Source organism: Dipodomys spectabilis, unplaced genomic scaffold (genome assembly GCF_019054845.1).
Source record: "Dipodomys spectabilis isolate Male_0828 unplaced genomic scaffold, ASM1905484v1 ptg000476l, whole genome shotgun sequence".
NCBI classification, from domain to species: domain Eukaryota; kingdom Metazoa; phylum Chordata; class Mammalia; order Rodentia; family Heteromyidae; genus Dipodomys; species Dipodomys spectabilis.
This window is the reverse complement of record NW_024871153.1, coordinates 99,740-112,500: the sequence shown is the minus strand read 5'-3', so window position 1 is coordinate 112,500 and position 12,761 is coordinate 99,740. Positions and strand designations below refer to the sequence as shown.

Genomic DNA, 12,761 nt, shown 5'->3' with positions numbered 1-12,761 from the left:
CTCCAGCTCCACCCCAGCTCCAGCTCCACCCCAGCCCAGCTCCACCCCAGTTCCAGCTCCAGCTCCACCCCAGCCCAGTTCCACCCCAGGTCCAGCTCCAGCTACACCCCAGCTCCAGCTCCACCCCAGCTCAACCCCAGCCCAGCTCCAGCTCCACCCCAGCCCAGCTCCACCCCAGCTCCACCCCAGCTCCAGCTCCAGCTCCACCCCAGCCCAGCTCCACCCCAGCCCAGCTCCAGCTCCACCCCAGCCCAGCTCCACCCCAGCTCAGCTCCACCCCAGCCCAGCTCCACCCCAGCTCAGCTCCACCCCAGCCCAGCTCCACCCCAGCTCCAGCTAAGCTCCACCCCAGCTCCAGCTCCTGCTCCACCCCAGCCCAGCTCCAGCTCCACCCCAGCCCAGCTCCACCCCAGCCCAGCTCCACCCCAGCTCCAGCTCCAGCCCAGCCCAGCTCCAGCTCATCTCCAGCTCCACCCCAGCTCAGCTCCACCCCAGCTCAGCTCCACCCCAGCTCCAGCTCCACCCCAGCCCAGCTCCACCCCAGCTCCAGCTCCACCCCAGCTCCAGCTCCACCCCAGCTCCAGCTCCACCCCAGCCCAGCTCCACCCCAGCCCCACCCCAGCTCCAGCTCCACCCCAGCTCCAGCTCCACCCCAGCTCCACCCCAGCTCCACCCCAGCCCAGCTCCACCCCAGCTCAGCTCCACCCCCACCCCAGCTCCAGCTCCACCCCAGCCCAGCTCCACCCCAGCTCCAGCTCCACCCCAGCCCAGCTCCACCCCAGCCCAGCTCCAGCTCAGCTCTACCCCAGCCCAGCTCCAGCTCCACCCCAGCTCCACCCCAGCCCAGCTCCACCCCAGCTCCACCCCAGCTCCAGCTCCACCCCAGCCCAGCTCCACCCCAGCCCAGCTCCACCCCAGCTCCAGCTCCACCCCAGCTCCAGCTCCAGCCCAGCCCAGCTCCACCCCAGCTCCAGCTCCACCCCAGCCCAGCTCCACCCCAGCCCAGCTCCAGCTCAGCTCCACCCCAGCCCAGCTCCAGCTCCACCCCAGCTCCACCCCAGCCCAGCTCCACCCCAGCCCAGCTCCACCCCAGCTCCAGCTCCACCCCAGCTCCAGCTCCAGCCCAGCCCAGCTCCACCCCAGCCCCACCCCAGCTCCAGCTCCACCCCAGCCCAGCTCCACCCCAGCTCCAGCTCCACCCCAGCTCCAGCTCCAGCCCAGCCCAGCTCCACCCCAGCCCCACCCCAGCTCCAGCTCCACCCCAGCTCCAGCTCCACCCCAGCTCCACCCCAGCCCAGCTCCACCCTAGCTCAGCTCCACCCCCACCCCAGCTCCAGCTCCACCCCAGCCCAGCTCCACCCCAGCTCCACCCCAGCCCAGCTCCACACCAGCCCAGCTCCACCCCAGCTCCAGCTCCACCCCAGCCCAGCTCCACCCCAGCCCAGCTCCACCCCAGCCCAGCTCCAGCTCCACCCCAGCCCAGCTCCACCCCAGCCCAGCTCCACCCCAGCCCAGCTCCACCCCAGCCCAGCTCCAGCTCATCTCCACCCCAGCCCAGCTCCAGCTCCACCCCAGCTCCACCCCAGCCCAGCTCCACCCCAGCCCAGCTCCAGCTCCACCCCAGCTCCAGCTCCACCCCAGCTCCACCCCAGCCCAGCTCCACCCCAGCTCCACCCCAGCTCCAGCTCCACCCCAGCCCAGCTCCAGCTCATCTCCACCCCAGCCCAGCTCCAGCTCCACCCCAGCTCCAGCTCCACCCCAGCTCCACCCCAGCCCAGCTCCACCCCAGCTCCACCCCAGCTCCAGCTCCACCCCAGCCCAGCTCCAGCTCCACCCCAGCTCCAGCTCCACCCCAGCCCAGCTCCAGCTCCACCCCAGCTCCACCCCACCCCAGCTCCACCCCAGCCCAGCTCCACCCCAGCTCCACCCCAGCCCAGCTCCACCCCAGCCCAGCTCCACCCCAGCCCAGCTCCACCCCAGCTCCACCCCAGCCCAGCTCCACTCCAGCTCCACCTCAGCCCAGCTCCACCCCAGCCCAGCTCCACCCCAGCTCCAGCTCAGCTCCAGCTCCACCCCAGCTCCAGCCCAGCTCCACCCCAGCCCAGCTCCACCCCAGCCCAGCTCCACCCCAGCCCAGCTCCACCCCACCCCAGCTCCAGCTCCACCCCAGCCCAGCTCCACCCCAGCTCCAGCCCAGCTCCACCCCAACCCAGCTCCAGCTCCACCCCAGCTCCAGCTCCAGCTCCAACCCACCCCAGCTCAGCTCCACCCCAGCTCCAGCTCCAGCTCCACCCCAGCCCAGCTCCACCCCAGCTCCAGCCCAGCTCCACCCCAGCCCAGCTCCACCCCAGCTCCACCCCAGCCCAGCTCCACCCCAGCTCCAGCCCAGCTCCACCCCAACCCAGCTCCAGCTCCACCCCAGCTCCAGCTCAGCTCCACCCCAGCCCAGCTCCACCCCAGCTCCAGCTCAGCTCCACCCCAGCCCAGCTCCACCCCAGCCCAGCTCCAGCTCCACCCCAGCTCCACCCCACCCCAGCTCCACCCCAGCCCAGCTCCAGCTCCACCCCAGCCCAGCTCCACCCCAGCTCCAGCTCAGCTCCACCCCAGCTCCAGCTCCAGCTCCACCCCAGCCCAGCTCCAGCTCCACCCCAGCTCCAGCTCTGGCTCCAGTCCCTAAACCCCAGACAGCTTGGGGACTGCACTGAGCCCACTCCTTGCTCTCTGCCCTTGCCCTGCAGCTTGTGTTGGCTAGTCTCACTCACCCCTGCTGCCCGCAGGCTCACCTCCTTCTCCACTATGAGGAGGCAGAGGCAGCTGAGGAACACAGCTCACCTGGGAGCCACAGGCCTAGTGTGAGCCTCCACAAGCAGTCCTCACTCAACCTACTCTGAATTCAGACTCCACAACTGTGCACAAGTGCAGTCATACATGAGAGGGGTCCGGGAGGAAGGCAGGGAACAGGAGACATTGGTGAGGTCCAGGCTCTGACAGTCTGACTGCTCCTCACACCAAGAGAACAACCTGACAGTTCCTCACACCTGTGAGAGAACAGTCTGACTGCTCCTCACACGCGTCAGAGAACAACCTGCTCCTCACACCCGCCAGAGAACAGTCTGACCGCTCCTCACACCTGCCAGAGAACAACCTGCTCCTCACACCTGCCAGAGAACAACCTGCTCCTCACACCCGCCAGAGAACAACCTGCTCCTCACACCTGCCAGAGAACAGTCTGACTGTTCCTCACACCTGCCAGAGAACAGTCTGACCGCTCCTCACACCTGCCAGAGAACAACCTGCTCCTCACACCTGCCAGAGAACAGTCTGACCACTCCTCACACCTGCCAGAGAACAGTCTGACTGCTCCTCACACCCGCCAGAGAACAACCTGCTCCTCACACCCGCCAGAGAACAGTCTGACCGCTCCTCACACCTGCCAGAGAACAACCTGCTCCTCACACCTGCCAGAGAACAACCTGCTCCTCACACCCGCCAGAGAACAACCTGCTCCTCACACCTGCCAGAGAACAGTCTGACTGCTCCTCACACCTGCCAGAGAACAGTCTGACCGCTCCTCACACCTGCCAGAGAACAACCTGCTCCTCACACCTGCCAGAGAACAGTCTGACCACTCCTCACACCTGCCAGAGAACAGTCTGACCGCTCCTCACACCTGCTAGGGAACAACCTGCTCCTCACACCTGCCAGAGAACAGTCTGACCGCTCCTCACACCTGCCAGAAAACAGTCTGACTGCTCCTCACACCTGCCAGAAAACAGTCTGACTGCTCCTCACACCTGCCAGAGAACAGCCTGCTCCTCAAACCTGCCAGAGAACAACTTGCTCCTCACACCTGCCAGAGAACAACCTGCTCCTCACACCTGCCAGAGAACAGTCTGACCGCTCCTCACACCCATCAGAGAACAACCTGCTCCTCACACCTGCCAGAGAACAGTCTGACCGCTCCTCACACCTGCCAGAGAACAGTCTGACCGCTCCTCACACCTGCCAGAGAACAGTCTGACTGCTCCTCACACCCACCAGAGAACAGTCTGACTGCTCCTCACACCTGCCAGAGAACAACCTGCTCCTCACACCTGCCAGAGAACAACCTGCTCCTCACACCTGCCAGAGAACAGTCTGACCGCTCCTCACACCCACCAGAGAACCTGCTCCTCACACCTGCCAGAGAACAACCTGCTCCTCACACCTGCCAGAGAACAGTCTGACCGCTCCTCACACCCACCAGAGAACAGTCTGACTGCTCCTCACACCTGCCAGAGAACAACCTGCTCCTCACACCTGCCAGAGAACAACCTGCTCCTCACACCTGCCAGAGAACAGTCTGACCGCTCCTCACACCCACCAGAGAACCTGCTCCTCACACCTGCCAGAGAACAACCTGCTCCTCACACCTGCCAGAGAACAGCCTGACCACTCCTCACATATGTGAGAGAGCAGCCCGACTGCTCCTCACACCCTCCAGAGAGCAGCCCAACCGCTTCCTCACACCTGTGAGAGAACAGCCCAACCGATCCTCACATATGTGAGAGAGCAGCCCGACCGCTCCTCACACCCTCCAGACAGCAGCCCAACCGCTCCTCACACCCTCCAGACAGCAGCCCAACCGCTTCCTCACACCCTCCAGAGAGCAGCCTGACCGCTCCTCACACCCACGAGAAAACAGGCCGCTCCCGTACTCTGGCCCCCTCCCCATGCCCTGGGATGACTGGCACACGCTGTCCCTGCCAGCTTCCTGGTCTTCCCTGCGACTGGCAGGCGCCTGTGCCCTCTCTGCAGTCCCTCACTGTCCTGAGGAGCGGGGCGGGCAGAGGCTAAGACAAGAGAAGGGAGGTCATGGGAGGGCAGGGTGGGAAGGGAGCTTCCATCAGAGACTGGGCAGCCCCGGGACGCCTCAGGTCGGGCCGGGCAGCGCGGGTGGGCGGGAGCTGTGACTCTTGGGGCAGGCCTGGCTCCATGCCCAGGGAGACTCTGTCTTTTCTTCTTTTTTTGGTTGGTCGTGGGGCTTGAACTCTGGGCCTGGGAGCTGTCCCTCAGCTCTTCAGCTCCAGGCTACTGCTCTATCAATTGAGCCAGAGCTCTACTTCTGTTTTCCTGAGTGGTTTATTGGAGATAAGAGTCTCATGGCTGGGCAGGGGGGTTTAGCCCAGCGGAAGGGCGCGCCCGCCCGCCCGCCCGCCCGCCCGCCCGCCCGCCCGGCGTGCAAGGCCCTGGGCTCGGTCCTCAGCCCTGGAAAAAAAAAAAAGAGTCTCATGGCCTTTCCTGCCCAGGCTGGCTTTGAACCAGGATCCTCAGATCTCAGCCTCCTCAGTAGCTAGGATGACAGGTAGGAGCCACCGGCACCCGGCTGAGACTCCGGCTTTTCTGAGTATGTGGTTAGTGTGAGTCAGCAAAGAACCAGTTTGAACTGACCTGGCCAACCTTGACACCTAGAGGTTTGGACAAACTCCCCTAACGTGGACTCCTGCTGGGGGATGCAGTCCTCCCTGTCCAGTGCCTGCAATGCAGAGGCCCGGTCTCCGCCCCCAGGCCCAGGCTGCAGTGCGTGCCTGCAGGCCACCCGGCTCCACCTCAGGTAAAATTTTATTTTTTCTGGTCATGGGGCTTGAACTCAGGGCTTGGTGCCCGCCCCCCGCCCCCACCAGAGATGTGCCAGGTGGCACTGTGTGAGCTACGCCACCACCCACCCGCGCCAGCCCAGCCCAGCACCCGCCCCTCACCAACCCCGCAGCTCCTGAGTCTGTGGCTAACGTCTGTCACTGGTATCCACTGGGCACAGCTGGGCAGGGTGTGCACCCCGGTCTGGCACTGCTCCTCCCCCGTGAGGACACTGCTTTGGCCCGTCTCCTCCCCTCCAGGTGTCCAGCACTGTCCCCACGTGGCTGCACCAGCTTAGGGGCTCCAGAGGCTTCCAGCCATTGTTCTGTTGTTGCTGGTTGTGGGGCTTGAACATGGGGCCTGGGCAAGCCCCTTGAGCTTGTTTTCACTCAAGTGCTCCGCCACTTGAGCCACAGCCTCTTCAGGCCTTTTCTGAGTAGTCTGTTGGAGATAAGAGTCTCACAGACTTTCCTGCCCAGGCTGGCTTCGAACCACAACCCTCAGATCTCAGCCTCCTGGATAGCTAGGATGACAGGCGTGAGCTACTGGCTCCCAGCTTTTTTTTTTTTTTTTTTTGGGTCCGGTCGTGGGGCCTGAACTCTGGGCCTGGGCGCTGTCCCTCAGTTCTTCAGCTCAAGGCTAGCGCTCTACCACTTGAGCCACAGCGCCACTTCCGGCTTTTTTCTTTTTGCTTATGTGGTGCTGAGGAATCGAACCCAGGGCCTTGAGCATGCAAGGCAAGCGCTCTACCACTGAGCCACCTTCCCAGCCCCTCCCAGCTGTTTTTTGAGACAGGTCTTACTATGTAGCCCAGGCTACTCTCAAACTCAAGCCCTCTTCCTTACGGCCTAGGGGCCAACTGTGGCTGTGCTGCCATGCCTGCAGCAGCCCTCCCCTCTCCCTCTGTGCGGGAGCCAGTGCAACAGCCAGCACCAGGGCCAGCGCCCAGCACCAGAGAGGAGTGTACCTCCATTCTCTTTGCCGGGCAGGAGGAGCTTGAGTGACCGATGGCTGCAACGTTGGCCGCAGGCACCGTGCCAGACCCCACCAGACAGCCTGCAGCCTCCACGCTGCCCCCCTCCTTCCTGCCTGACACTGCACTGCACTCCACGCGGGAGCGTCCGGGCCCCATGTGGCCCCACTCAGGCCCTGGCCAAGCCCTTCCTGCTCTGCCTGTCCAGATCCCAGACACCTCAGCCTGCGGCTAGAGGGGCTCGGGCTCAGGCTGGAGAGACTCGCTCCTATCCAGAGTGCTCTGACACAGCAGTGGAGCCATGGAGAGACGCTCTTCCCCATCCTGGAACCTGGATGTGGGGAGACACAGGATGGGGTGACCACACCCCCCATCCCCCACCCACTGGACAGGATGCCCATGCCCCCCCTCTTCCCCCCCCCCCCCGCCACCACCCCCCACCATACCCACGCCCTCACCAGCCCACTTGCTGGGCCAGGCATGGGCTCATGCTCTTTGTCCTCTGTCACTCCTTTCCGGTCTAGATTTGGAAGCAGAGACCCTTCTAGCAGGCACCAGCCCTCCCCACATGTGGGAGAGTGCCACTACCCCCGCTCCCCCATGGGAGAGCACTGGCTAAGGAGTCCTTGCCCCAAGAACAAAGCAGGGAATTGGGAGCCAGTCTCTGAGCAAGAGGCTTGGCCTCAGGGGACAGGGCTGGGAAGGGTTTGTGTGTTCCTGAGGACTAGCCCCACCTGCCCCCAGGGCCCCCAGGAGGCCTCCTGGCCTCCTCTCTCCTGACCCCCCTCGTCTAGGAGAGAAGGTGGTGGGCTCCCAGGCTCTGGGCTCGGCCTGGACCTCTCTGCAGGCTGCGTGGAAGGGGGCAGCGCAGGGCCCACAGGCCCTGTGGAGAGACCAGGCCGTGGGCGGGAACTCACCACTGTGAGGCGCTGCTGGGCAGGGCGCCTGCCTCTCTGCCCAGCCGTGCTGAGATGCTGCTCCAGCTCGGCCACCTGCGTCTGCAGCTCCTGTACCTCCAGCTGTACCTGGTCCACGGCACATAGCAGCTCCGGCTCCAGGGGTGTCTGCCGCACCTGTGGGGCCATGTTGGAACAGTGTGAGGACAGTGCGCATGGGCAGGGCAGGGCAGGGCAGGGCTGGGTGTGGACATGCGTGAACCAGCCCCCCGGCCCTCTCCTATACCGTCCACACCCCGGGCCCAGGCTGGCTGGGAGGCATGGGTGGCCCTATGTCACGGCCCTCCCCCAAAGTCCTGGCCCAGTGAGGGACAACTTCCTCTAGAAAGTGCAGGCAATTGGGGGGGTAGGGGAACAGAAGGAAAGGGCAGCAGGGTGACAGCAGAGGCGGCCAGAGGGCCGCGGGCAGCCCAGAGCACAGTAGCCTGCAGGAGGCAGGGCCCCGGGAGGACACCTGAAAATTCAGCTCCTTGGGAGGTAGAGGTCAGAAAGATCACAGTTCAAGGTCAGCCCAGGCAAAAGTCCTCTCAACCAACAAGTCAGGCTTGGTGGCCCATGCCTGTCACCCCAGTACGAGGGTCCCAGGCTGAGGCCTCCAAAACACATGTAAAGCAGAATGGGGTTGGGGTCCTGGCTCACAGGAGCGCCTGTCTAGTTGCTGTGTGTGCACCCCGAGTTCAAACACCAGCACGGGGTGGCAGGCAGGCGGAGGGAGGGAGAAAGAGGATTCAGGAGAAGTCATAGGCCACAGGAAGGACGGTGGGTGGGCAGGGGCTATGGGAGCCCAGGCCAGACGCCGGGGCCACACCCAGCTCCTCTCCAGGGATAGGGAGCCCTGTGACCCTGTGCTGGAGGGGGGGACGGGGGAGGACACCCTCAACCCCCACACAGCCTCTGTCCTTCCTGCCCTGGCTCCTGAGAGTGAGCCCGCTTCTCCTGCCGGGGGTCCTGAGGGTGACAAACTCATCAGCAAAAGGACGGCAGGGAAGCCCGCAGTCCTCCGGGCAGCCAGCCACCTGCTCCCGGCAGTGCACGGGCTAGTCAGACAGTCTCAGCTTTGGAGTGATGCTTCCTTGGGAGAAGACACAGACTCCACAGGAAGATCTCACAGGAGGAAGGAAAGTTCACAACGCAGGAAGGAAAGTTCACAAGACTCTGATCTCCAATTAATCACCAAAAAGCTGGAAGTACAAGGTGGAACCCATGTACATTCGTGTATTATCTGAAATATGGTAGATTCAAGGAGAACTCAAATGGCACTAACTTAGAAAGGCTAACTCATATTCCAACGAAATAAATACTAGGAAACGAGTCCTGGAAAGGTGGGGATGGGATCAAAAGGAGGGGGCAGCTAAACAGAGAAGGGGAGAATGCAGTCATGACATTCAGTACCTAGCCTACAAAATTAAGAAAACTGAGGGAATAATATTAAGATGCAATCACAAACTGCTTTGTTGAAAGGAAAAATCCTTTGTGTAACTATGTAAAGGTAATAAAAAAGGGTTTTTTTAAAAAAGCCAGAAGCCGGGTGCCAGTGTCTCACACCTATCATCCTAGCTACTCAGGAGGTTGAGATCTGAGGATCATGGCTGAAAGCCAGCCTGGGCAGGAAAGTCCATGAGACTCTTATCTCCAATAAACCACTAGAAAACCAGAAGTGGCGCTGTGGCTCAAGTGGTAGAGCGCTTGCTTTGAACTGAAGAGCTGAGGTTTAGTATCCAGGCCTACTGTTCAAGCTTCATGACCAAAAAAAAAAACTAGAAGTAGAGCTGTAGTTCATGTAGCTTTAAGTAAAAAAAGGGCAATGCCCAGGCCCTGAGTTCAAGCCCTAGCACAATACACACCAAAAAAATTGAGCCAGACACTGGTTCTCATGCCTGTAATACTAGTATTCAGGAAGCTGAGATCCAGAGGATCATAGTTTTGTTTTTTAAATAATTTTTTCTCTTTTATTTCTTTTATTTATTCACTTTTTTCTTCCTGTGTATGTGGTACTGAGGAATCGAAGCCAGGGCTTCATGCGTGCTAGGCAAGCACTCTACCACTAAGCCACATTCCCAGCCCCCATAGTTTGATACCAGCATACAAATCCAGTAGAGTCCTCCGGGAGCTGGTGGCTCACGCCTGTAGTCCTAGCTACTCAGGAGGCTGAGATCTAATGATTGCAGTTCAAAGCCAGCCCAAGCAGGGAAGTCTGTGAGACTCTTATCTCCAATAAACCACTCAGAAAACCAGAAGTGGCGCTGTGGCTCAAGTAGTAGAGCACTTACTTGCCTTGAGCTGAAGAGCACAGGGACAGCGCCCAGACCCAGAGTTCAAGCCCCACAACCGACAAAAAAGAAAAAAAAAAATCCACTAGACTCCATCTCTAAATAACCAGGTGTGGTTCAAGTGCTGAGTGCCAGCCAGACAAGCAAGGTGAGAAAACGAAGACTCTGAGTTCAAACCTCAACACCCCGAAAAAATCAAAGTCATTTGTGATGACTGAGAGTGTGAAAACACAAATCGTAGAACAGAAAATTCAGCAAGTCTTGTATCTGATAGAGGACTTACTTATATTCATATTCAGAATACAGAAAGGACTTTTGCAAAACAAAGAGAGAACAGGCCGAGTATCTAAATAGACATTTCTGCAAATGTAGTTATACAGATGGCCAAGTAGCCACAGAAAGATGCAGACCACCATTTGTCAATGGAAAATGGGAATCAAAATCAGTCAGCAGAGACAGGCATCGGTGGCTCACACCTGAAATCATAATAACTATTCAGGAGGCTGAGACCTGAGGATTGTTCAAAACCAGTCTGGGCAGAAAAGTCTGAACGAGTCTTCAATTACTCACCAAAAAACCCGGAAGTGGAGCTATGGCTCAAGTGGTATAGTGCTAGCTTTGGGCAAAAAAAAAAAATGTTCAGGAACAGCACCCAGACCCAAGTTCAAACCCCAGGACTAGTGCGCACATGTGCACACACACATAAACACACACACACAAACACATACATCAGTCAGTATCATATGCAGTCTCACCACCATCTTTGAATAAAAAGATAAATAAAAAAGAAAGTAGCTGGAGTTGGGAAGATGTGGGAGTCTGAACTTTCACACACTGCCAGGAGGAATGTAAAGCAGTGCCGCTGCTGGAAACAGTCCAATAGCTCCTCAGACTTAAACACAGAATCTCCCTAAAATGTGATGATCTGCTACTGGGGACGCACCCCCAAACTGAACACACGCATATTCTGAGCAGGCCTCACAAGAGCCACCAGGTGGCAGCAACGCACAGCCCAACGCACACACAGCATGCAGACCTGCCACTTAGTTAGAAGTTACGTGGCCATGAAAGGAACTAAGCACCTACACAGGGTACAACGAGATGGATGTGAGAACACTGCACAAAGTGAGAAACACCAGGCGCAGACGCCATCTGCCAGGACCCCTTGCTCTGTGGCACTGCGGGTCAGTGCTCCTGCACATGTCCTGTGGGTGGTGAGATGGACCAGCTAGGGTGCAGAGCCCTGGGCTCAGAGGACACAGCCAACAGAGGTCTAGTGATCATCCAAGGGTCACAAACAGCACACAGGGCTCCAGTGTGTGCCCTGCCCCCCTTCCCCAGGACAGCTCTCTGGTTGGAAGACCCACACTACCTGGGCCTCAGTGGGCCAATCTCACCTTCTTTTTGAGCTGTATCACCAGCAAGTCCAAGAGATGTACCCTGTCTCTGAGTTTCCTCAGCGCCAATCCAGTGCCGGCCTGGGAGGCCCAGGGAGCTGCTCCTGGGAAAAGAGCACCCTGTGAGCCTGCGCATTACCCACTAAGATGGGCCTGGAGAAGAGCAGTGAGACCCCACTGAGGCCTGCCCAGCACTGGTCTGGCCCACGGGGACACAGAGGCCTGCCTGGCCACAGCCTGACCCACAGTGACACAGAGGCCCGCCTGGCCACGGCCTGGCCCACGGTGACACAGAGGCCCGCCCAGCAAAGGCCCACTCAGCACTGGCCTGGCCCACGGGGACACAGAGACCCACCCGGCCATGGCCTGGCCCACCAGGAGCACGTGCCTCCTGGGGCCGAGGAACTTGGGTCCCTCCCAAGATCAGAGGTGTGTCATATGCGAGTGTAATCCATGTGGGAGAGCAGATGTGAGTTCATGCACTAGTATAGACACAAAAAAGTGCAAATGGAAGGTCAGGGGCCTGGCTTACATGGAAGAGTGTGGATGTTACTCCCAGGGCTTAGGAATGTTTAGCCAGCGGGGCACCTGGAGGGATCTCAGGAGGGTAGAGCTCGAGAGGCTCATGGTTCTGGACCATGCTGCAAACAAAAATTCTAAAGACTATCTCAGGAAGCTGAGGATGGTGTGTGTATCTTCATGCCAACAATGTCAAACAGCGTACTGTGAGCAAGATCCGACCTCAAAACAACCAGTGCAAAAGGGCTGGGAGCAAGGCTAAGCGGCAGAGAGCCTACCAAGTAGGCATGGGCCCTGAGTTCACACCCCAGTACTACCTAAGAAAAAAACGAAAAAGCTGCTTATCCTGTGAGATTGCTTGTTTTTAAGACATACACCTGCTGGGTGCCAGAGGCTCTCACCTGCAATCCTAGCTACTCAGGAGGCTAAGATCTGAGGATCGTGGTTGGAAGCCAGTCCAGGCAGGAAAGCCCATGAGACTTCTGATCAGCTACCAAAAAGCCAGAAGTGGAGCTGGGCTCAAGTGGTAGAGCACTAGCCTTGAGCGCAAAAGCTCAGGGACAGCTCCAGACCCTGAGCTCAAGCTCTAGGACCCACACAGAAAAAGACATGGACTTGTTATTCCCCCAAGCTAGCTGGGAACTCTCCATCCTCCTCCTGAGCATCCTGAACAGCTGGAATTTCACCTTCCACTCACCCTATGTTTTTTTTTTTTTTTTTGCCACTCCTGGGGCTTGAATTCAGGGCCTAGGCGCTGCCCCTGGGCTTCTTTTGCTCAAGCAAAGTGTTCTACCACTTGAGCCACAGCACCACTTCCAGCTTTTTCTGTGTATGTGGTGCTGAGGAATGGAACCCAGGGCTTCATGCATGCTAGGCAAGCGCTCTACCACTGAGCCACCTTCCCAGCCCCTCCCTATGCTTTTCAAAACTTTTACAGAATGCTTCTCCATGCATTAGTCTGGTAATTCACTTCTGTTCTCCTATTCATTTTTCTTAAGTCTTAAAAGAGAGAGAGTGAGGAAGAGGGAGC

At 59.4% G+C, this 12,761-nt stretch overlaps 1 protein-coding gene across 4 annotated transcripts in view; it reads right to left on the bottom strand.

Annotated features, from left to right (window-relative positions):
• Ccdc57 (coiled-coil domain containing 57) overlaps positions 1 to 12,761 on the bottom strand; it is an 82,785-nt gene that overhangs the window by 47,464 nt on the left and 22,560 nt on the right. For all 4 annotated transcript variants that reach the window (XR_006145729.1, XM_042668717.1, XM_042668719.1 and 1 more), the window contains 2 exons: positions 11,213 to 11,316; positions 7,507 to 7,662 (listed from right to left, as the gene is read on the bottom strand). Coding sequence is in view for 3 of the 4 variants with exons in the window: in XM_042668717.1 (XP_042524651.1) it covers positions 7,507 to 7,662; positions 11,213 to 11,316 (260 nt within the window). In the remaining variant the exon portion in view is untranslated. The remainder of the gene's footprint in view (positions 1 to 7,506; positions 7,663 to 11,212; positions 11,317 to 12,761) is intronic.